The sequence below is a fragment of the Dermacentor variabilis genome, chromosome 7 (assembly GCF_050947875.1).
Source record: "Dermacentor variabilis isolate Ectoservices chromosome 7, ASM5094787v1, whole genome shotgun sequence".
NCBI classification, from domain to species: Eukaryota; Metazoa; Arthropoda; class Arachnida; order Ixodida; family Ixodidae; genus Dermacentor; species Dermacentor variabilis.
In genome coordinates this window covers 134,686,564-134,711,745 of record NC_134574.1, presented here as the reverse complement: position 1 = coordinate 134,711,745, position 25,182 = coordinate 134,686,564, and the positions used below count along the sequence as shown (strand labels likewise).

Sequence of the window (25,182 nt, the reverse complement as noted above, 5' to 3'; positions counted from 1 at the left end):
TAACTCATTTATTTCAATGTAAGCACTTTATTTCAGTATTTTACAGTCCGCTTGTAGTGCAGCTTACGTCTGAAGTGAACACTGCTCCCAGGTCGGTTGTTGTCGTGTAGCGTCCGTTCACTCCCAGTATTGGCACCGGAACGCTTGCCGACCTGTAAAGAGGTATGCTTGAAGTGACCCAATCAAAGGATAAAAGAGCAGTGTGTGTTTAAAGCACAAGAATGATCACTACATGCTGCAAAACATTACCTATAGAACAACAGTCAACCAAGTTTTTTTTTCTTTCATTTAAACTGAAATTGCAACCGTGGTCTACAAATTGATGCTTGTGATGCACTACAATCCCTTACAAATTTCTTACAACTTTTTAATATATATTGTTACGTAGGAAGACGCCGACGGAAAGCTATTTACAAGTATATTTACAAGGCAAGACGCCGCAGTTGACCAAGAGGCAACAGCCCGCGCTAGCTTCCAATCGTCGTCTTCGTCTTCTTCCTACTCGGCTCTTCGTCATTGGGAATACTACCCCGTAGCACTACCCCCGGCGGCAAAAGCGCCGTCCCGGAGCGACTCAAGGCCGGACTCTGAAGCAGTGTAGTAGCTCTTGAGCCTATTGACGTGCACGACATCACTAGACACCAGAGTAGATGACGAGGTTGAGCTCACAGGAGCAATTTCATAAGTCACAGGCGTCACCTGGCGCAGCACGCGGTAGGGCCCTGTGTATCGCGAAAGGAGCTTTTCGGAAAGTCCGACGTGACGACAGGGCGACCACAGGAGCACGAGTGCACCAGGCGAAAACTGTACGTCACGGTGGCGGGCGTTGTACTGACGCTGCTGCGTGGTTTGCGAGTCCGTCAGTCGAGCACGGGCAAGCTGGCGTGCATGATCGGCGAGGGCGATGGCGTCGCGCGCATACTCGGATGTTGAGGTCGCAGCAGGAGGAAGTAGCGTGTCAGGAGGAAGTACCGTACCTCCACCAAAAATGTTACGTAGGAAGACGCCGACGAAAAGCTATCTACAAGTATATTTACAAGGCAAGACGCCGCAGTTGACAAAGAGGCAACAGCCCGCGCTAGCTTCCAATCGTCGTCTTCGTCTTCTTCCTACTCGGCTCTTCGTCATTGGGAATACTACCCCGTAGCAATATTAGGCTTGCACTCTCGCATATTTTGGCGAGAATTGAGAAAATGAATGAGCTTTAATTGGATTCACTGCGTATGCAACACAATAGCTCGTGTGTGTTGCTACGTACAGTTGACTGAGGGTCTTTGTTTGTAGAATACACATGGATGCGATGGCTCTAGCATTAGTTTGTATTTAACTGCGCCGTTTGTCAATACATGGTGCAGTTCAAGACATTTAACTGCGCCGTTTGTCAATATTTGATGCACTTCAAGATATTCATGTTCGCCCTTTGTCAATAATGGATGCAGTTCAAGATATGATATGTGCCGGCAGTAACCGTGAAGATCTCCAAGTGACATGAAGGACCCTTCACTGGAGAACCGCGTTCTTTGGTTGTAAGATACATGCACTCCAGTGTTACGTAAGAAGCTCTACAATTATTTATGCAATTCCACCTGCATATCATGCTGCCGAACACTGTGAGATCAAAGTAAGCATCTTGGCAACTTGGACGAAAGTATCACGTGCGAAACTATGCACTGCATTTACCGCATGCTGGACACATGTTTATCACACCACCTAACCTTAGCGTCGATTTTATATCTATCTAGCGGTTATCCGGTATTCGTTATCCTGCACAGCTCAATATTTTTTTTCCTTGAATATCAACTAGAATATCGGCTACCTCTACAGGTGTCTGAACGTTAGGGCAAGGATTTTTTGTTCCGTCGCTCGTTTCGCGCTGCTTACTTTTTTCACAAGATTAGTGGGTAACCTCAAACTTTATCCGCAAAATACCAGTGAAATGCGGCGACTGAACTTTCTTTTTAAGGACCACGGAAAAGAACTCTTCATGGCTTGGTAATCATGCCGCATAGGATCGAAACCATTTAAAGAACATTTGGAGATTTTTTTAGGTGAGGCTATTGGACAGCTTAAAGCATGTCTTGGTTTCGGTTGATGCAAAACTGCGTTACTGGAGATCATTTCGACAGGGCTTGGTCCTGAAGTGAACATAAATTATAATGAATCGGTGGCCTACTGATCATAATGATCCGAAGACGTTGACGAATATGGTAATGAAGATAAGCCGCCCAGATTTCCGAAACTGGGTTGACAAGTTTCTACCTAGCAAATACTAGCTTATCCACATCAGCGTAGCTTTTGAGATTGTGAAAGTGTGAATCCACTTTCCTCACTTGTTGCCTTTAAAATAGGCGTCCTGTTTATGGCCCTTTTAATTATCGCGCGCACATTGTTTTGCTTTTGTTGGTGGCCGTTGCTCATCTGATTGGCACTCTCATCGTTGTGTCACTTCAGCAGGTGCCGCAAACGCTACTGTTTACATTCTCAAGCGCAGCTCATCACAAGGGAATACTCGTGAATGGTATGAGATGTATATATAGAATGTTATAGTGTTTGGTTACACCAGTAAGGAATTATAAAAGGTTTAGTGATGGGTAGTGACCAGCTCCAGCGTTGGTCAGGACTTCATGCAGTCAACATATGATACGTAGCGGTAGTGTCCAAGAAGGTGAGGGTCCCTTGATAATAACGTATGCGCGGAGTAATACTATACGACCACGCGCCACAAATGACGACCGCTTCTTGTACACTAAGGAAGGGCGCGAATGACAACGCTGCTAAATGGGTGTCTGTGCCACTTACGAAAGCACCTGTTCATGCAGTCACTGCAGGTATCAAAGAATGCGCCATGGTTTGTGCATTGTCCTTCCGTGACTTTCTTGCATAATCGAAATGTTCCGTCGAACCACCATTTCTCTCCATCACCGTCACATGTCCCCTTTCGTGGTCTTGAGCCGCAACTTCCCTTGATTTGAGGTTTGCCTGGAAAACAACACAAATGTCATATCCTTCGTTTCCATATACATCCCACAGAAACCATCTACTACAATAAGAGACAAGTTGAATGTACGTTTTGAAGGCACTTCAAAACAGGAAGTCTGCATTAACTGCAAGACTGCACTGCGTTATGAGAGTGTAAATTTGCTACTTTGGTGAAAGTGTGAACCTAGATGCACGGGCACAAAGAAAGGACGAAGTGTCGTCTTCGTACTTTCTCTGTCTCCGAGTGTCTTATTTCGCAGTAGCCAGTAGAGCTCTGCAATCGTTCAACATGTGCTAACAATTTGACGAAACCCTAATTCTTCTAGCAGTTACTTCATTGGATTAAAAGCGCTGCAATAATTAGGCCTTTTTATGGAACAATCTTTTTTGAAATGTGAAGCTCTCTGGAACAAGCTTCCATGTCAGCTGCCTTCACAGAGTGATCTCAGCCCCCTCTGTTTTGTCTTTCATTTGCACGCTTCTGATTATTTGACATTCACGTACTGCTTATGCCTTTAATACAAATGCCATTATTAGTTGGGGCTGAGCAAACTTCCCGGTAATGTTCACGCTTACTTAGACGCATGTGTTTGGGTGTACCCAGAGTGGCTCGCGTGGAAGGTGCATATGAATATCCAGAAAGGCGTACCTCCATACAAACGAAATGAAACGCGCATCTTTCCACACTCAAAGTACCTGAGCGCGACGTGGCGCCGAGGAAAATCATACATTGCATCGGGCATCTTGCTCCACATAAGCGGGAAACCAAGCTGCCAAATGTGCTGTTGGCGAAGATAGACACAAAAATGACGCGATCTCAGCGCGTCCCCGACTGCCTTGTTTTTTTTTTCGATTTGTCAACTCGGCATTACGCAGTTATAGACTAGGACCAAGCGTTTTATTCCCGCCCGGGATGTGTAAAGTCAAATCAGAACTCCTAAAATGACCCTGCTTTTTTGGGATTTCCTTCCTGGAGGGTCCATATCCCCTTTTGATGGCCACTTGCTAAAGCAATCAACCCTTACCTAACAACAGTTGCACTGGATTAAATAAATCAAGAATCGTCGCATACGTATGAGGAATGTTTAACAATTGAGGTTATAACTGTTGTAGATGTCTGCAAGTATCTATCTTTCGCTAAACGACATTCTTTTAATTTATTTTTTATATAAAAGATGAGAACAAATTCCATGCCCCCCAGGTTCATTGGCAGGCCCGGTGTTGCATTCTTTGTTTCGTTAAAACCTTGGCGAACGTAATTGGTCATACACGACGACATTGCTCATGTGCGATTTGTCGGCGCTTAAGCACACCGATCGCGCATATGATACTCACGTGAGCGTTGCTTGCGTTTAGCTTCTAGTTCTTTCCTTCGCTGCTCCTGTCGACGCTTCGCCTCAGCAACTCCTCCCTTTGCCTCGGTCATAGTCTGTCCTTTCGATGTCGTTGACATTGGGGGTGTCTCGATAGGGCCAGGAAATGTGACATTCTCGGGCCGTTTGGTCGTAACCGTACCTGCGCCTTTGAATTAAAGCTGAAATGACTAACGTCGTAGCATTACGGCTCCGTGCAGCTGACAGTTCATGCACCCTCTCGCGACACTGAAAAAGATGAACACGTGATGGCCCGTTGTGGACATCTTCAATGGCTCGTATAGAGATCATTTCTGTCGTTAGAAAAATCGAATTCACCTTGTAAGGCCATTTTGGTTTCTATTATATATTTTAACATTAGAGCATATGGCCACACAAGAAGGAAAACAAAATAATTTCGCTCACTCAACTGTAGTTGACATCTACGTCGTAGGCAGCGTAGCGCGATTTGTTTGAGCACGAGACGTAGACGGGCGTGGAGCTGGTGGCGCGGGATACGCGCGTTGTTGCCTATAGTCGGTAAAAACCTTAGAACTGCAAACGAAGTCCGCCCTGTATTGTCCAAACACTTGTTACAGCCAACACACCTCTGCGAACGTGTTCGCAATGACGGACTCTTCAATGTTTGTCTTCTCTTTCATTGTTATCTAGTCTTCCCGATTTACGCCTTTCCGAGAGCAAGGCAGCTTACCGGGCATGTTCTTGGTTAACCTTCCTGCTTTTCCCCTCTTGATTAGTCTTTCTCTCTTTCCCGACCCACAAAAACGTTGCGTACTTAGCTTTACCTCGGCAAGAGAGCTTGCAGAGCTGTAGCCTTCTGATAGCTTAGTGACTTTGGTCGTCTAGTGTAAATGTTTGGCTAACTGGAATATAGAAGCTCGTTGTTTGAGGCTATTTTTTCGCTTAGCGCTGATATCAGGATCACTCCTAAAATGTCCTTAAGCATTCCAAGTTCATCTTCAGACCCGTTACGCAAAGACACATCTGTAGGGAAAATGTGGCTGTTCCAGACACGCAGTACGGCTTGACGGCACAAAAACAAGCAAGAATAATTGGTTGTACATAATTAGTGAATAATTCTAAGTTGGCACTCTCATCAGAGGTCAAGCGCAGATGCACGGTGTTATTGTTGGTGTACGTTGCCTATTTAGGTTGTCACCGAAGGTAGTGTTTTAAAACATCGAGGGTAAGTCAAGCCAACTAATGGCGCTCAGCGCTTATTCGTGTCTCTTACTCCAGAAAATGCAACAGCGGCAAAGAATGCACGTCAGAAAAGCAGGATGTTGGAGAGCATGGCGCACGTGTTGCTATGTGCTCCGTCTTAGTGGCCGCCAATCGAATCGTCAGCTATTGTCGCTCGCTCGAAGTAAAACGACAACGGGCCAAAAGGGCGCGTCCAAAGAGGAGACGGTCGCAGAATGGTTCTCACGTGCTTGATGAGCCCACGTTCAACGCGCTTGGCTGGCTCGTTTTCATCGTCCCCAGTCGCAGTCACCAATTGAACCCTCAGCTGCATCCCATACTTCACTGCAAATGTCAGTATGGAGCTGCTTGTTGACCCACGAAAACCCTGAGATACGTACGCTGTGGTACGCACTACCAATAAAAAAACGAAAACTGTCTGGAGTCGAACAAGAATGTTTCGAAAAAAAAAGAGAAGGCTCCATACTGACTCACAGGACCTGTCTCTTTGTATTGCACTAATCCGATGTATAATAGAAGAACAATTTCAGTATGCACAAAACAGTCAGGACCTTTGATATATAACCTTTAATTATAATTTTCTTAAGGAATACCACAGCATACCATTTCCTACAATGAACAACGAAAGCGTACGTACGGCAACCATTAGTGTCAAACATCGCAGTAACGCCTATGAGCTATTCCAACTACACACATTTCGAATATTGCCCGAGCAGTGATGTTGCTGTAGATCCGTATATACAGAGGAATATACGTTGTCTAGATGTGACGACGCGATATGACAATTGCCGTGAGAGAAGCCGCCGTTGTACAATATCGTCAATATATGAGGTTAGTGCTGTTTTCTGTATTCGTCGTTCCTGGGCCCCGCTTCAAACAACGTAGGCTATAGCTAAGTGCAACTCGTGCTAAATAAGTTTCCCCGCCGACGTTGTACACCCCCCCCCCCTCCCACTGCCTATCTCGTTCGCAGAAGGCCTGCTCAATGTCCTTACACAAAATTACCAAGAAAGTAAACAAGAAACGCGTCTGTTGAGAAGTAATCAATTCTGAAGCTCAAAAATATATTGCCGTGAAATGGATGTATTTTATCTACAAAACCGTGCATTTACACCTTAATCTTTGTGGCGCGTTGACCACAGGCCATATCAAGTAGTGTGCATTCGGCTTCTTCGCGCTTTTCTTTCTTTAGTTCTTTTTGTTGGCTTCTTCAGGTTAAACCCGGTTCAAAATTGCCTTGGAAGACACGGCTAAAGGCTGGCCAAATGCATGACTTGCGGGTGACACTTCACAGCAAGGAAGCTATTGTACAGTAGCATAAAAAACGTGATAAAACAAGCACATTATTCTCTTCTAGAGGCTACGAAGAACATCAAAACAGAAAAGCGAGTTCATACCTAACATTGGGACACTCGTTAGAGAACTTGCAGTATGAAACTATATTCTAAAGGTACAGCTTATCACTATTAAACGCAAACACAAGCATAAGGATATGAAATTTAGACCTTGTGTCAACTTTCGTATTCTTCGGCTAGCATACCTCTGATTATTTGCGTATGTGTTAGATGAAATTGCAAACCGCAGCGTAAAGTACATGTTTAAGTCTACAATTATTATACACAAATCCGATACACAACAATGAGACACAGCTGTGCTAAAGCGGAAGACAGTCGCTTTCTACAACTACTACCATTACTATTTTATATTATAAGTATTTGGGAGATGCTGGATCGAAAAGTTTCAAGACACCCTGAAAGACGTTTGGAAAACCTGACCTATATTTGTTATAGGCAGCCTTGTTGTCTATGGCGCTGGAGCATTAAGGGTCAGAAAGTGACATCGCGCAGTGATGACGGTGGGTCAGAAAAGTAATAACGGATATGGGGACTATTAGGAAGAACACACACAAAAAAAAGGCTGCGGTGGTCGCAAAGTTACACGGAATGTGTTTTGTATTCCAGAACGCAGTGCGGTCGGTTGGAGCAAATAAATAACAAGTCGACGAAAAAAAAGGGGGGGTGAAGGTGTAGGTGAAGGAAAGCCAGCAGTCAAAGTGACCTGACTGGCCTCATGATGATGTAGTGATGGAAGTTTGATGTGCTGAATTGGTGACACACAATTTACAGAAATTAGTCAGAAACAGCGGTGGCACAAAAAAAATGTGCACATTGCCCATACTCTGGAAATCGATGTTACGTGAAACATTGTCGAAGTATACAGCAGGCTTTCAAGCGCCGTTTGGAATTGGTCAAAAAGTCAACCGATGTACCAACGTATTTTTTGTTTAGTGAGCAATTTTGCGTTTAACAACAGTAGCCAGACCACATAGACGACGACTACATGTTAGTGACGGCGATGGCAGGAAAATGTCAAAACCTCTTCTGTTGTGGCCTGGAGTGATCCAGAAAGCTGAAGACGGTCGCTTAGCAACTCATAGAGGCTAGATACAACGACAAAAAATAAGGAAAACTGCTACGCCATCGCTTTTGTGCGTCATTCGTTTCAATACTATGTCTCGCACGCCCAAGTAAATACGGTTAACACTAATTCGTATGTTCCATTCTATCGTGTGTGGGGAAATTAAAAGTGGAGCATGCATCTACCATCACGTTTTAGGAAAATTCTACCTTATGCGACGGGAAGCACCCGCCATTAGCCCCAAACTTGTAGTTGGTCTTGGCACGAGATAATTTTGCTTGCGTTAGTGTTCCATGGTTAGACCACCGGAAATTTATGGTGCGGGACGTGTACTTGAATTTATAATCTCTTTGAAGACGCTTTAAATAGCGCGTGACCAGAACATATATATATATAACTGCCAAAAAGTTCGTGTGATAGGGCAACGAACTTTTCGTGTTAAATAAATGCTTATTGATAACAATTTGTTATCATCATGAGAGGTGCCACAAGATGCAAAGCCCGTGATTGTGATCCGAGAAACGTCAGAAGGTCTGCGGAACGCCAGCTGATGAGACAATGTAAAATCTACGCCGGCAGGATGCCATAAAATGGTGATCAGGGGATAGTGTGAAAGAGAAAATATTTCATGAATAGAAGTTCTCTAGATATAGGTAACAGCGGATTAACTCAAGCAGGCATGATGAATATTTGTCGCCGCCCTGTTTCAAAGGGAATGCCTTTGAAACGCATCGTCATCATAAGTTACTGGAAGATGAGGTCTTCGTGCGAAACAGCTGCAAGAAAAAGCCACCGCAGACAGATTGTCCCGTGGAAATATTGGGAAATACTACCTTAATTAGAGGAATGGATAATGATGAAAGGAAAGACCTAGTGCAAACGCAGGAACTAAGGTCAACACTGCCTTAAATGTACTGTAAACATTTTGGTCATCTAGAAAAAAAGCAGGCACGAACATTTAGGCATAATTGAGAAGAACATTTGTAAATTATTTGTAGTTCAAACTGTACTATTCCGAAAAATCTGGATGGTATTTAGGACCTGTAATTGCGTTAACAAGTCCTACTCGATCCCCAAAAAGCCTGGCAATGAAAGCAGGTGTAAAAACTTATGCTGCCATCGTGGGCGTACACAATAATTAAACTGTGCTTATCATTATTTACTGACTCATTTATATAAAAAATAAAAAATTGTATGAGAAGTTCTTAACTTGGGCGAACTTTCTGAGAATTAAAAGAATGACAACTCGGATTTCTGGAATGAAAAATACAGATTGCCGGGAAAAAAGAGAAGGGCGGAACATTAGGATTTCAGCAAACAGAAAGGCATTTAATGAATACCGTACTAGGAGAACTAGGAGCCTGCCAAATCGCCGTGACTGGGAGACTCGAATACGCTTGAAAAGAGGCCCATCGTGTAAAAATCATAGTTATGTGCAGTGTAGTGTGTTACATCTTAAGGTAGGTGAGGCTATTTCTGGTTATACTTCTTTTTAATTTTGTTCGGTTTATTTCTTCCTTATAGAACAAAGATTACCAAGAGCTAAAGGCCATTTGGCATGACACAGGCTCTTTCTGCTGTTGACGTTCGGCATACAGGTACATTTCATACAGGCATGTTTACATGCATCGTCCGCAAATTTTGTGTCATGGATTTTTCTTGTACATTTCATGCTAAAAATCATTCGCATGAGTTATACGTGTGGCAGACTTGTAAAGTAACAAAAGTCAATACATGGATAAAAATCACTTTTCTTTCTACCAGGATTGCAGTGCATGGAGTTTATTTATTTATAAGTAATGTCATTATCAAACTAAAACGTTTTTTACACAGTGTTTAAACTGTTAAAAGATTGATGTTCAATGTCTTTCTACCTAAAGCCGAATTGCCGAATTCAATATGTTTATTGGGAAGAACAAAGGGGTGTTCTTGCAGAGGAGAAATGTCTTCTAAACGTACAGTTTTAACGTGTGCATTTCTTCAACGTGTACCATATAGTGAGTGCTTTGAGCGACTTTAGATTGCGACGCGCAACATTCATTACAAGGGTTGTACGCATTGGTACCGGTGAACCAAAATCGTTCTAGTCATTTTAGGTTCATTTGCCTCGTCTTTGAGCCTCTTTACTAGCAACTACTACCTAGGAATCATTTGTCCTACATTGCACAGTTTATGTAGACTCTCATCATTAAGGCACCTAGCCTTTTTTTCACCGAGAAAATGACATCAGCAGGTCTGGCTCATCTCAACATTGAAGCAATTGTAGCACAAAGAAACACGGAAAAAGAGGACAGAAAACCATGGACGGGGCGCTATTAAACAATACACAGTATGGCGCATGCGTACGAGTTCTACATGGCAACGAAAGAGTCTGAATGCTTACCCTCGTTAGGCTTACCCTCCAATTCACCCTTCTTTTCCTCCTTTCCTCCCTTTCCGGTAGTGTTTGACAGCGGCGCCTCTCCTTCGCCTCCACTGACGTGTCCGGTCTTCCCCGTTCCATTCAATGCACCTGCCAGTAAGCATTGGTGACAGAAATCGTGTAGTAAGCAGAATTACCATGCACATATAACGTGTACGTAACCGCCTGCGTTTCAAATGGCACTGTTGATAAGAAAATGGGGAGCGTCGCTGCTCATCCTTCTGCGCTTTACTATCTTATCTTTTTTTTTTACATGTCAGTGTTTTTCATCTAATGTTAGCTAAGCTGTTAGAAAACTCCTGCAATAGACGCTTATGCTGCTCTAGGATGTTGAGTAGTCAGTCCCCTTCCATTGTAACAATTGCTTTCTTAATATTTACCCTGGATTTTATCACAAAGAATAACTAAACTTTATTTTTTCAACTATGGCCATGAATATTAGTGAGAAATCTGGTATTGTAGTATAAAACTTTCGATTTCGCTGTTTTTAATCCATTAGGCATGTATTTTCCGCGGCTAACTGCCATCAGAACACCACTACCACTGTTCTGTGAATTTTCTCAGACTTCCCGGAAAAGAAATCTACGAAGCAAAAACACTGTCGCGAAGAGGAAGCCCGATGCACAAATCTATGTACAACTATTGACGTCTCCCTCTCGCGCGTACGGTCCTGTCCAAATACACCATAACATAAAAACCCCGGGGGCTGGAGCACCATCCTGGCGCTTGTTAAAAGGATAGCTAACTGGATAAGCATTACGGTTTTAAACGGAAGACGGGGACTCCGTCAATTGCTAGCTAAGACGAAGACGGTGTGTCTTAAACGCGGACTAGTTCGTAATATTTTAACAAACCAACGAAAATAGGAGCCTGAGCCCAGGAAGCTGCACACATCTTTTGCTGAGCAGGGTACAGGAAAGTTCTTGACTCCGTGAATCTTATCAGTATATGGATGTATAGCTGCAGCCCTGGCAATACAGCAAATAACTTTGACTTCGTGGTGTCCAAAATGGCACTTAAAAGAGTTAATTAAGTTGAAGGAAAGCCTGCCTAGTGACTTCAAGAATAGCGTCCAAACGATTGAGACCGTTATCAAAAGTAGGGGGATATATGATATCATCCAGATAACATAGGCAGGCGGACCACTTATGGCCCCGAAGGAGCTATACTTGGGCATTAAATGAGTCAAAATATAAAGCTATGGGTTCATCATGTTCGTGTTTCAGAACGTCTGATTGCGCCGTACCAGATTCTGACCTTGTGTGCGTAGTGTTTTCTTTGTACTTTTGCATAGGAGATAATTATTGTGGGCGTTCCAGCTAGTCTTAAAGCTGAAGTAAAAGTGCGATCCAGCTGGTCAGCGGGGCGACGCCATGCTCTACGTGGTGTATTAAATACGCGTAGTACAGCGATGTAGTTTATATAGGTTTGAACGGTATAGGCACAATGTAGTTGACAGTTGCGTATACAGTGTGAGTGTTAGTGACGCTGAAAGAGACTAACAAGATGCGGGTGTGATTCCTAATTATTGTTAAAGCTTGTCACCGTATTTAACTAGCCAACTTTGACCCACTGTTTCGAGAAAGTGGCTAAGCGGCAAGGCATGAACGTTGTATTTGCGGCTCCATCAAGATTAATCTTCTTTGTGTGTGCGCACTTCGGTTGATAAGAAAAAGTACCTTTGAGCAATGCACTAATCACAGAAACAAATTTAAGATTTCCTTCCAAGTGATATACAAGGTACAGGTGACGTGTGGAAAGGTGTCTACAGAGCACACCGGGCATTGTATCAACTACTGGCTGAATGAACGGAAAAACAAAGTAGGTGCAGGTGAGGATGGCCAATTTAACCTACCATTGGAGTAGATGTGGTTGTGTTTCTATATTTAACTCGGTAACGATTCCTGACCAGCGAAACATGCTAACCACGAAGGAGATTTTTTGAAATTTTCAGATTAGGAAGCACAAAGACCTTTGAATTAGTGCTCCGTCATTCACCCTGACTGAAAAGGACTGTTCATACCTAGAAGTGTGATGTTGACAGCATGAGTCAACTACATGTGGAAAAAGAATGCGCTTGGTGAAAACCATGCGGGTATCGGTAAATAATAGTCAGCTGATAGCTCGGCATTGTCTTGTGCGCTTCTTGTCTCTATGTATGCGCCTAATTTGCTGGTTCATTACCTTGTTGACAACTCTTCCAGAACAGATTGTTTGATAGCAAGCACGGTTGGTTCCTCATATACTTTTGAAATCTTTGATCGTAAAAGCTAGGAACATCTGTATATTTGTAGGTCGAGCATAGTAGATAACAACACGTATCAGTTGTTTGTTACATATCGGTCCTCACTTTGGTAAGAATGCAAACATTATAGAAATGCTGTAGCATACTCTCGATTACTTGAGAAATGTCTCTTTTTTTCTGGTTGATAATTCATACAGGTTCGCATTTTCTTTAAAAAAATAAATTTTTTACTATCCTTTTACAAATATATTGTAAAAACGTGCTTTATTGTGCCTCCTTGGTGCGGTGTTCGAGGAACGTTTCATGACCTTGCATGATGACCTGCGGCCGCAATGTCACTTACTACCTTAAAAGTTTCATAGGAAACAGCTTTTAAATATTTTACTCTACAGTGATATTGTGCTTCGTACGAATAACTTCACCGTCACTGCCGTTGCGCTCTTGAGAAAGTGCACTGGCCACCTAATATCGTTCAAGCTTTCTTTCTAGTTTGTAAAACTTCAAGCGAGAATTGATGTTTTCCCGTTATTATGGCGCTTGGCTTTTTCTCTCCCTATTACTTGATATATGCGCGTCTCCTCTCGCTCCACTTACCTTCGGTTTGTTTGCTACCCACTTCACCCTTTTCCTGTTTCTGATTTTTTCCCTGGCCAGAAGTACTTGGCGCTGGTGCCTCTTCTTCACCTCTCTTTGTATGTACTGTACTTTCTGGTTCATTCGATGCATCTGCGAATATGTAGTTCCCCTTGAGCTGATTCAATGAGCAGAAGAAAGTACGTGTGTCTACAACAGCATATTGGTACAGAAAAATGATGAGTCGTGACTAAGCAGTCTGCTTTGTCTTGCTTGAAGAAAAAACAGGGCAAAAGAGACGACTACGAAGACACGTACAACGGATGGGCGCTATAGCTTTCTTTACCTGACACACGCTATACCGTCCGTTGTACTTGTCTTCTTTTTTGTCCTCGTCACTTTTGCGCAGTTTTCGCTTCAAGTATGTTGCACCAACTCGCGCACATCAAGCTTCTGCTGCTTTGTCTTGGTATTTCATAACTCGGACAGAAAATCTATAGTTCAAACGTGCGCTCTAAATGTATCGCCCGCAATTTCGAGTACCGCGCAAAAATATGAGGCCGAAAAGCCCAGATACAACGGAAATCTTAATATTTCTTCAAAGCACCATACAAGGTATGTGAAATTGTGTCATCGTATTTACTTATTACATGATGCTCTTAGCGCGAAACATCTGGTGGTTAACAAAGTCCAATAAATCAACCACAAAAACGCCCATAGTGAGTTGATACTACAAAGGCTCAATTACTGTCAAATAAATTACTGTACATTTGAATGCTGCGTACGCTTATTCTGCATCAAAAGTTGTTGTGCGCTGCTAATTACATTCCGCAGCACATTTTACCTTTTTCTTTAACCCTTTAAGTCGTAAGAAATACCTGACCTTGTATATCTTTATTGCTTTATGTCTTCAAATTATTCAAATACATACCAATTGAAATATGAAATGGTTTATAACTAATTGACATACAGCGGGCCAAAATATTGTTGACCAGTGGGCTAAAGGCAAATATATAGTCGGAAACTTGTGTTTCGTAGTTCCTTGAACAAGGTAAATCTGTTTTCCTGAGATGCACATAAATGGAGAAGAAAAATAAAAGTTTTCTTTAACAAAGTAAAAAAAGAATCGCATTACCGATAATACGACCACCACGTTGTCTAGGAAGACAACGACGACGACTAGGTCTTCAGGGTGCGTTATCAAAACAACTGCTGCTATTCACGGTCCACATTTTTTTTATACCACTGTTGAGCAGATACATAAGGTAAATTGAAAGCCAGCGACTGACGTTTGGTGTTGTCCTGTGTTTGTACATCTATTGTACGGTCAACAATATTGTAGAACTGTCAGTTAAAGGGTTATATAAGTTATCTGTATAACTGAAAGACCTATAATGGAGAATTATGTGAGATAACTAACTTGTGCTAACATAAGTTCTTGAGCCTAAATGTCTCAAATTAGCGGTAAATGCGGAGTTGCTCTGCTCATACCACATTAGCACAAGCCACGTTTACACAAATACGGAAGAAGCGTATCGCATCAATTTATCGTATCGTATATACTCATACGCCACCATTGCATGAATGCGCATTTTGCAGTCCAGCAAGCTAACAACACCTAGTGTCACATTTGAAAGTGAGCGGTCTGGCTTCTGCTAAGCCTAATTTTGCTGATTCGTTGCGAATTGCATCAGAAGCGCCTCCTGCAGGGCGTCGGCCACCTTGCGTCACGTTCTCTTTCCTATGTGCGCTTGGACAACTTTACTGTAGGTGTACGTATTCACGGAACGTTTGCTATTTTACCAAGTTAATAAATTTGCTAATAATAAGCTGTTGTCATGTACCGTGATAACCGATCACCGCTGTCTCGGCTTCTATGTGCTCATTGTGGACCTGGCTATGTTAAGGGAGCATATCAATAACTTGACAGAGGCTAGCTCAATTGCTGTTGACAAAGACGACACTTTTTCAATGCGGTTGATGTACTCGAGAGTGAAAAGCGATCGTGTGGTGCCTGCTCCGTGAGCGGGAATTTCCGCTTTACTGTCCCGCAGTGCGACAGAGGCGGCAACCGGTTGGTTAGCCGGTTGTCATGCCACAGCAAATTCGTACCTGTAATTTCTCATTTACTACGCTCCTGCTTACATGCAATCTGCTTACATGCAATTGGCCTGATCGTTACTGCTTAAAATAACAATTAGTCATTAGGCATAGAAGCTATGCCGCTTCTAAAGTTTGTTGCTCGTTACTCGAGTTTAGTGACGTGACCAAGTTCGCAATTCATTGCGTGCAGGGATATCTGCTGTGACTAAATTCCGGTTCAATCATTCATAATTATCTTCTCTATGTAGGATAATACTAAGACGCATGAAAAAAAGGAATGGTGGTATGGGCAGTTAAAAGCGCTTTCCTTGTCCTTCCTTTATTTCTTCGGGAGGGGGAGGGTGTTGATGATATTTCAATATTGATTTAGGATTGTTCTCGTGTGTCAATAGTGTCTTCTTAGAGACCATATGTCGGTACAACTACCGCTTTTAACGATGAGATTATTTGATTTGAACACACAAAGTTAGATAGGTGAAATAAAATCAGAATTACCTTGACATATCTGCACACATTCAGCTTTCGTTTTAAAGAAAGTGTTGGCCCCTTCGCAGTCTCCGTCCGCGAACTGTCTGCACACATTCCTTTTCGTATTATAATACCATCTATCCACATAGTCGCAGTCTCCTTCTTCTGGCATTGCAAAGCACCTTCGCCTTGGCGTGCCTTGTTTACCTTGAGCGAGAAAAAAAGAATGTGTTTTATCTTGCTTCTTTCGTACGCAACCAAGCTTGCAGTTGACGAACATTGATATGATTGACATTGACATTGATTGACATGATCGGCATTGATAAGAACACTGCTGATAAAATAGATTATTAACATATTGAACTTGTTATTACAAAGTGGCACCGAGATGGTTAAAATTATAAAAGAACGAATTCATGCATGGCCGCGTTCCTGACATTGTCTATATAAATATGTGCGTCAGATAATGTGGTTATTGCTAGTAGTGCTAATTGGTATGCTGATATGTGGTATTCATTGTTTGTTCTCACTGCTGGTAAGAACCAGTCTGGTTTGCAGCGGTGTGGGCATGGCGATTCATGCAAACGTAGCAGAGCTCAGACAAATGTTTTTTAAGTGTATTTTTGTTCGTTACTACACTTGCGTAATAGCTTACAGATAAAAAAAGTACATAGGGTTATCTTTATTTGGTCTCTATCTATATTTGCTTCGTCGAATGTCTTCACGGTAAATTATAGACAACGCCAATAGCGCGTTTCTCAAGGATGGATATTTTTTGAAGGGGAGTTTGTGTACCAGACCTCTCTTTACGAGTGTACAGTAATTTATATGCGACCTGATGTCTGATGCAGTAACAACTTTGTTTTCGAGGGAACATACATGTACAACGTGACATAAAACCTACGGGTTTAGAATATCTCAGTTCTCTGTGGTTTATTTGGTCATTCTATTGCAATTATTCTTGGAACATTACCCGAGTGATTTAAGCAATTTTATGCATTTATTTTTGTGATTAGAAGGTAAGGAACGAACGTCATGGCGCTAGTTATGTGTTGTGGAAATATACATGGCCTTACATTGATCGACATTACCAGAGCGGGGATTTTCATGCGGCCAAACTTCTAGCTAATCTAGCAAAATATTTGCAGCATTAATTAGGTCACTGCTAGATTTTGCAGACAGGACCAATGTTGTATCGTCAGCTAAGTTACACACCAACAATAAATGTTCATGTTAACAACGTCATTATATACAGTATGAGTCATTAGTGGCCTAAATTGATAACTTGCCTTAGTTTGCCTAACTTTTCATTAAACGACCATGCCAGAGCTAAAACAACGTTAGACAAATGAATTATTTACTCAATATTCGCCATGTTCTTGAATTTTCATTGCATTTTCTGAAAAATTGCCAATAAACGCCTAACAATCTGCCCTACTTGTAGATTCAGACCAGATATGTCAAATACTTCAGAAATTGTGTCACCTAGTCTTTTAATGAAGAAAAAAACAGGAATTGGCTTGCTCAAAAGTTAGCAAAACAAGCATTGTCGAATGTCGCTCTAATTTTCTGGGAAAGAAAGAAAACAGCTTTCTTGTTGCACATTATGCAGAAAAATTGTTCACCCTATATTGAAGAGGTTGCCTATTTGATGTACTTAATAACATCAGCCGTTCGATTAGACATTGAATGCAAGGACATCTTTTACACTGAACTGCCAGTTCAGTCAGTCGTGATTTGCTCAAATTTGCAGAACGGTGCCTCAAAACGCTATGTTGGCATACTACACTGAATTTAAAGGGCGTATCATATATATATATATATATATATATATATATATATATATATATATATATATATTTAGAGGTCTTATTGCCACTTACATTTAAAAATCCATTTAATGTTTCGTTATATTCACTATTATCTGTTCCAGGCTTTTATGGTGGCCATTATTTTGAGCACTTAGGGGTCGCGACGACAGCTGTATCAGGATTGGAAGCAGACAAGTAACTCAGATCAGTCCTACCTTGACATGTGTCCAAACATTCATCCTTAGTTGTAAAAAACTTGTGTTTCCCTTCACAGTCTCCACTTCTGAACTTTCTGCACCTGGCTCTTCGTATGTTGTAATACCATAGCTTCAAACCTTCGCAATGTCCTTCTTCTGGCATCACAGAACAACTTTGTCGCAACCCTTCTTTACCTGTATCGTGAATAAAACATCTGTTTACTATGTTAGCTTCTGTGCAATCTTTGCTTGCTCATTGTAATTCCTTGTCTTAAAACATTGAAAACTGCAAGAAGATTGTTTAGAAGACTGCTCAGCAAGTTAGTAGGAGCAAGGTCATGTCTTTTTGAAACACCTGACGCTAACTTCAAAAGTTTACTCTGAGCAAAAACGAGCACCTTTAAACAGCATGCGCAGGCTGGTTCTTCATATAGCAGGTCGATAGAGGGAGTGCTTACACTGCTTTGACCACTCCGATTGATAGCCTGTGTTTCATCTTTATTTCTGTTCGCATTTACTCCTAGTTTTGGCGCGCAAGCTTGTTTGTTCTGCTGTGCATGTTACCCATGTACGGTATGCATTAACTGCGCTGACTGTTTGAACGCGGCATGGTTGCCATTCCTGGGTTTATTTGCGTGCCAGCTCAATGCCTTTCGCAATGTCACAGGCACTTCTGAATATATAGGTTCCCTTCTTAAGAAATTCCGCTCGAGTGGTTCTGTCACGCAACCAAGCTACCAAGGGGTCCCGGAGGGCGTTATTGAGGAAGGTTCCAAAACCACATGACGCTGCTTGATGCCTCAACTGTTCGGAAAACAAAGCTTTCTCTTCTTGCTTCCCGTGTTGTTCTCCTTTTGACTTGTTGAAATTCCCATTCTTGTGGAAAAGATAAAATACACGTGAATAGGTATGACGTAATAGTTGTGCGGAAACCCGCAAGGTGAATGGGAGTAATTAATAAAGGGAAAATCAGACAACCACATGAAATCAGCAAAAAAACTATGTTATGTTCGACTAAACCCCATCTCTTTTGCTTACGTTCTGCTAAAGATGGAGGCTGAGAACGAGCCAATGCCGGAGCAGTTTTATGCATGCCTAGTGCTGTTATAGCTTTTTTAGTGAGATTTCAATTTATCATGGTATAGTTATAATTAAAGCGCACGTGTACTTCCAAAAGGCACAGAAACTGAGCTCCCAAACATGGGCAAGCTTGTTATAATGAATATTTAAAGGAACCAATGGCATTTCAAGTGACGTGCGTTGCGAATGAGATCGTGATCGAGTCAGGATCTAACCATTTAACCAAAGCTGGCTGCGGTGACTGTATGAAAATGATGGTTGTGCGTCGATACAGTAGAAGTAACTATAGATTCAGGTAGTTGTTGCGCCTAAGCGCTACTGGGGCTAGGAGAGATGCAGAAGCGGAATTCTCGCAATATGCTTTTAGAACCTAATTTTCTTACCCGTCCGTCCTAGCAACCGCGCACAAACTTTCTTCCAGTTCACTCCCTGGGTATACGGCTATCGCAGACGGCTATCATACCTAGAAATTCCTGCCCAGTACTAAAATCACATAGCAATTGGGTTAGGGCTGCAAATTCAAGTTAGAATAACACTTTTTTTCAGCTTTAAAGTAAAAACAATGGTGATAGTGCACAAGAAGTTACAATGGTCTTTATAATTATCTCTTCGTTTTTTATAAACACGTAATCGTTTAGAGCGCTATAACACACCGCCCCTCCCCCCCCCCCCTATAAGAAAACTCGAATATGAAGGTGAACAAGGATTCTCCGAAAAGCCTGTTATCAGATGGGAGAGATGATATGATGAGTGAATTTAGATCTGGAGAAAAAATTACCGACGATTACGTTACTTCCTAATGCGAAATTTGAGCGCAGCAAATAAGCTGTTTCACCTTTTCGATAGATTGAGGCAAAGAAATCGAGCAACACATGTATGCGCTATCACAGAATTTTTTTTTATTTTTCACACGTATTCCTTTAACAAAGACTCCACTAACAGTTCTTGACAGTCATGAAGGAAGCTTTGTGGTCGGAGAAGTAGACTGATATATGTTCGACTTGGTACACCAATGCTTGATTCTCAAAGACGAGATGTATACAAGTGCCTCGCGAGGTTGTCACAGCCGTGGGACGCGTTACGAGCGAGAGGAACGGGATGTTCTCCCGCATAAGTGTTAGGAAATTGCTGTTTGTCTTTATGTCAAGCCGCCACCGATCTGGCTCTCTGATTGCCACCGCACAGGGCGAACGGCAGCGGCAATTTCGGCTCGGGCGGTGCACATATACAGATCCGCCGCCACCGATCTGGCTCTCTGATTGCCACCGCACAGGGGTTGCATTGGAGGAGGAGCGAAGAAAGGAATTAAGTTCGAGCCGGCGCTTTGACAACCGGAGACTCGCAGGAAGAGGGGGGAGGGGGGCGGCGTGTACACCCAGCGGCAAACGATGGGGGCAGAAGCGCGCGCAGCAAGCGGACAACACAATAAAGGGAGGAGGGAAGAGATAGCAGCGACTGACTGATGCCGCTGACGCCGATAGTGAGTCAACCCCAGCTGAGGACTTGGTTTCAGGGACAACGAATAACCGGCGCGTCGGCAACTGAAGAGCACCCTATCCGCCACACAAGAACAGGGGGGGGACCCTTTCCTCCTCTTTCTGCATGGCGGCGACGGTGTTCTATGCAGTCACGTTATCTTGACTCTCTAGCGGCGTCAGCGGCATCCAGCGGTATCAGTCGGTCGCTGCTAGCGCTGGGGGGATGAAAGGGGGGCGGAGCTGGTTACGAGGCCGACGCCGACGACGACGCGAAACCCAGGAACGGACGCCAAAGAGCTGCGCTCTAAAAAGGGGCGCTAATTCATATGACAGCATGGCAAGCAACAAAGAATACCGACACGGTTTCGTCCGAATATAAAGCTTTACTGACACAGCGGTATTTGTCCTACTTTGGCGTTCAAACCCAACACAAACACCTTGCCGGAGTGGTCGCTATATGATGTGGGCTAACCAGGAAAAGAGCGGAACGCCGATCGAGGCTGTATTATTCATAAAGCTCGAAACAAACGTACACCGAATATTGAAAATTACATCTGTGAAGCCCACAAGGTTCAGAAGAACTCATGAAATCAGTACTTTTTTCAACCACTCTACACTATCTGAACCTACAAAGGAAGCATATACTCATTTTTAGGAAACTGAACGTCGGTAGACGCAGAAAATTCGGAATATTCGTGGGAATATCCAACGTGCCTTCTATGCCTTTCCGTGGCGGTCCTTCAGTCATCTAGGCATTTGACCGAGGGCAAATAGTGAACATCTTGAAGCACTTGAACTTTCTTTAGGTAACTTTGTTGTGGTCTTAGCGCTATTGCGAATTCCTTTGAATCGTTCGCTTTATCTGCATAAACTTTAGGGTAAGCAAAGCTGAAGCCACGCGGAATGTAAGCGCGCGCGCAAGTTTCTGCCTCCTCAATCGCAAGTGTCTCTCTCCCGTTGCTCACCTCCGTCTTTTGGGTGGCTCCCTTCTCCAGTCCCTGGTCCTTTCTTGCTACCCGCTTTCCCACCTCCTATCCCAGTTGAATTGCCGGTAGGTTCGGGCTTTTTGGGTACCTCTGTAAAAAAGATTAAAAATTTAGCGCTGCATTCATCAACACAAGTGAGCTGGGGTAATAAGTGAGGATTACATTTATTTCATCAAAGCCTAATACACACTTGAGCATTCACCCGAGGTTAAGATATTTAAAAAAAATTGATCCCGACAGCTTTGTGCAGCGCATAGTAACTGCAAGGGGCGCTATTCTCTCCGTCCAGCGGCAGTTGCCTTGAGTGCTGCAGCTCACCAACATGTCACGGCCTTGTATTTTAGAACACCCACCGAACAGTACAGACGCAACTCTAAACCTTGCCATCGCTGGTCATGATTCACCTTCCGGGTGAAGTATTAACAGCAGTCTTCTATCTTTTTTAATTGAAAATCCTCTTTTAATCACCCTGATGGAAGCATTGCGACCTCCGCAAGTGACGGTGTTCCATTTTTATCTCCAAATCTAGCTACTGCAGTTTGCCTCACTCCTGGAAGTCTGGAGTGAAAACTCTGGAGTGCGGCTAAGCCCCTTTAATGCTCCTGGCTATACCGGTGACCTCCACGCCGTGATTTGACGTCGGTTCTATTTTTTGGCCCAAACATATATCGCTATTAGCATACTTTTAACAGGCGTCGATGCCGACTAAGTCCTTTATTGTGGCGCCATTCACCCCAGCGAAGTAAAAATCATTCATCACTGACGCAAGAAAGGAACCAATGGACACTGCCCCTTTTTGGACAAACGAAGTATCTTGTTTCCTAATAAAAGCCGAGTAAAAAGGACTAGGCGAAGGCGTACAACATCCCCTCAACATGGCACTTTTACACGTGCTGGAGCTTTGAAATCACGTAGAGTCGGTACCGTCTTCAACTACTCGAGCAGCCGCTTGCGTAGTTGCGTTACAGCGTAAGCATGTGTTCTAAACTACGTGCACAAGAAGGCGGCTGCGGAAGTCCGCTAGTTGACACGTATTAGGGAATGCATTTCAGGCTGTTGAGCCATACTGCAAAACTTTCAGTTCAACTATGCTCAATATGCTGCGTTATATCTTCAGCTGGTATTCCACTCTCACTGCTTCTTACGTTGCTCGAGTGTGCATATTGGCCATTACCCACCTTTAGGTTTTAGTGGGATCCCTTCTCCGCTTTGTTGGCCTGTCTTTCCGCTCTCTGGTTCGCCTCCTTGCCCTTTGATATGTCCGGTGCCAGCGGGCTGCGCCGTCGCCGCTGTAGAACAATATTAGACTAGCACTCAATTAAAGCACGAGTGAGAAGAAATATTATATAACAAATACCTTTCATTATGTGTGTTCATAACCTCCTTTCTTTTTATTCTCGACGCAACAGACCAGAAACAAGTAAACTTTTCTAACCTTAGCACTATGTGCCAAACCGCCACTTTTGCAGAATGGACAACATTCAGCTGGTTCAGTGATTAGTTGGGCAAAGTGAAATGTTTAGAAATTACTTACCGCTAGCAGTGGACTATTATGGGCAACAAATTGCAAATGCACTCAGAAAAAACGAAATAGAAAGCAAGTAAACACTGACGTGATCTGCATAACAAACTATACCATTGTTTCCTTACAGAACTTTTTCTACAGCTGTTTATGTTGTTTGCAATTCATTTGCCTAAATATTCGCGGTAATATTACCATTCGTGCCATATTACGGTTTCTGTATTCCTTTTTTTTATTTTACGAATGGACTGCTATGCCAGTTCATGCATGTTCAAACCTGAAAAACCGAGCGAGAAACAAACTAAAACAATAGAGACGGCTCTGTAATTGCTAATTCACTTGCCTAATTGACTTACCTACCATTCGGTTGTTTGGCCTGGTTCGGTCAGGCGATCGGTCACTCGTAATGGGAGGCTGCTATATCGTGACTATAACAAGGAGGCACGAAGGGCCATGGCAGGTTTGAAATATGAGAAGTGTGCGCGTACTACACACGGGCCATGGAAAGGCGCGCTTTGCACCCAGTGACGACATCATCATCATCATCAGCCTGGTTATGCCCAATGAAGGGCAAAGGTCTATCTCATACTTCTCCAACTACCCCGGTCATGTACTAATTGTGGCCATGTCGTCCCTGCAAACTTCTTAATCTCATCCGCCCACTTAACTTTCTGCCGCCCCCTGCTACGCTTTCCTTCCCTTGGAATCCAGTACGTAACCTTTAATGACCATCGGTTATCTTCCTTCCTCACTACATGTCCTGCCCATGCGCATTTCTTTTTCTTGATTTCAACTAAGATGCCATTAACTCGCATTTGTTCCCTCACCCAATCTGGTCTTTTCTCTTAACGTTACACCCATCATTCTTCTTTTCATAGCTCGTCGTGTCGTCCTCAATTTAAGCAGAACCCTTTTCGTAAGCCTCCATGTTTCTGCCCCGTACCTTAGTACTGGTAATCCATTGACATCGTTGCCGGTTTATGAAAAATATAACATGGGCGGAAGGCTGGCGTCCCATGGCGATGCAGTTGGAAGGTATCTGCATCAGTAATATCTTGTTGAGGGCTAGTTGGTTCATACTTAGAACTGAGGTGAAACAGCACGAAAAAGTAGAGGCCTAGTAGAGAACTAGTAGAGGCCTTTCATATAAAAAAGGAAGGAGATAAATGTGTAAGCACTCCCTCTCTTGCCTTGTCGGGAAAAGAAATCACATTCCTGGAACAAAGATTCAAATGTTGTTCATTTGCAGATGTTTTTGCGACTGATGTGCGCATGACGTATGCTGAAAAAGGTATAAATGTGCGGTGAACTTCAAATAAACTTCCAGTTGGCAGTCAGCGCTTGTCATTGGTATTTGTTTCCTTGTGTCCTCGTCTTTTTCGCGCTGCTTCACCTCAGTTCTAAGTATCTGCATCGCCTGCATGGCGTCGCTCAGCAGTGTATAAAAAGAGCAAGCAAAAAAGGTGATGACCTCGGAGATCGCGTGATCTCTGAGCTCATGCAAAGGCACTGATTGCACATAGCGGCATGTTCGTTATTGTTTGGTCGGTCGATCAAATTGTGGCGTAAGCAGGCGGTTGAGCTGGGCGACTTCTGCATCACCTGGTTGACGTAACCTGTCATCACTAAACCAGTATATTGTTATTGTGGGGTTAAAATCTTCAATCTTCCACACTTTGAAGGTCAACACAAAGAAACTAAATGACATCTTCTTCCTCGGTCATGCACCAATCCTCGGTGCATGACGTACGAAAACCACAATCTGATGGCGAGGTACGGGGTGGCGTCGCCGCATGACATTGGCCAATTGAGGATTTTTTTATGTGCGTTAAAATCTAAACACACGAGCACTTTTGCATTTCGCAACCAACAAAAGGTGGTCACCGTGGCCAGAATTTAACCCGTAGACCAGCGCTCAGCAGATCAACACTACAGCCACTGAGCTAGCGCGGTGGTACCAGCATCCGCTCAACATAATACAGCAGTGACATCACCAGTTACATGCCTTTCGCTTTCCACAGCGAAACCACCGGAGGTCAGTTACACACGTCTACATCGTTATAGCGCTGTCCTTCACCTTCACTGTAGGGTAGCCAACCGGACGCTCGTCTGGTTGAGCTCTCTGCCTTTCCTCTCTTTGTTACATCTCTAAATCCCTCCTGCAACATATGCTTTTGAAGAACTCGGGTGTACACCAGATGAAATATATGTCTCGCCATACAGAAGCGATGCGTTAAAAGAATGTACCAAACAATATAGCTCTGACTTGCCTCATCTAATATACCGTACTGCGTATATTTGCCTGAATTAATTTAGCCTTGGAA

The 25,182-nt window shown here is 43.2% G+C and overlaps 1 protein-coding gene across 1 annotated transcript; it reads right to left on the bottom strand.

The window, feature by feature from the left end:
- On the bottom strand, positions 1–22,619 carry LOC142587148 (uncharacterized). Its single transcript, XM_075698033.1, has 9 exons — positions 22,515–22,619; positions 21,316–21,426; positions 17,811–17,987; positions 15,812–15,991; positions 13,235–13,366; positions 10,357–10,485; positions 4,315–4,500; positions 2,800–2,979; positions 1–152 (listed from the first exon to the last, which is right to left on the bottom strand). Exons 3-9 carry the CDS (start codon positions 17,953–17,955, stop codon positions 118–120), a joined length of 987 nt encoding a protein of 328 aa, XP_075554148.1. The 5' UTR covers positions 17,956–17,987; positions 21,316–21,426; positions 22,515–22,619; the 3' UTR covers positions 1–117.
- Between the last annotated feature and the right edge of the window lie 2,563 nt (positions 22,620–25,182).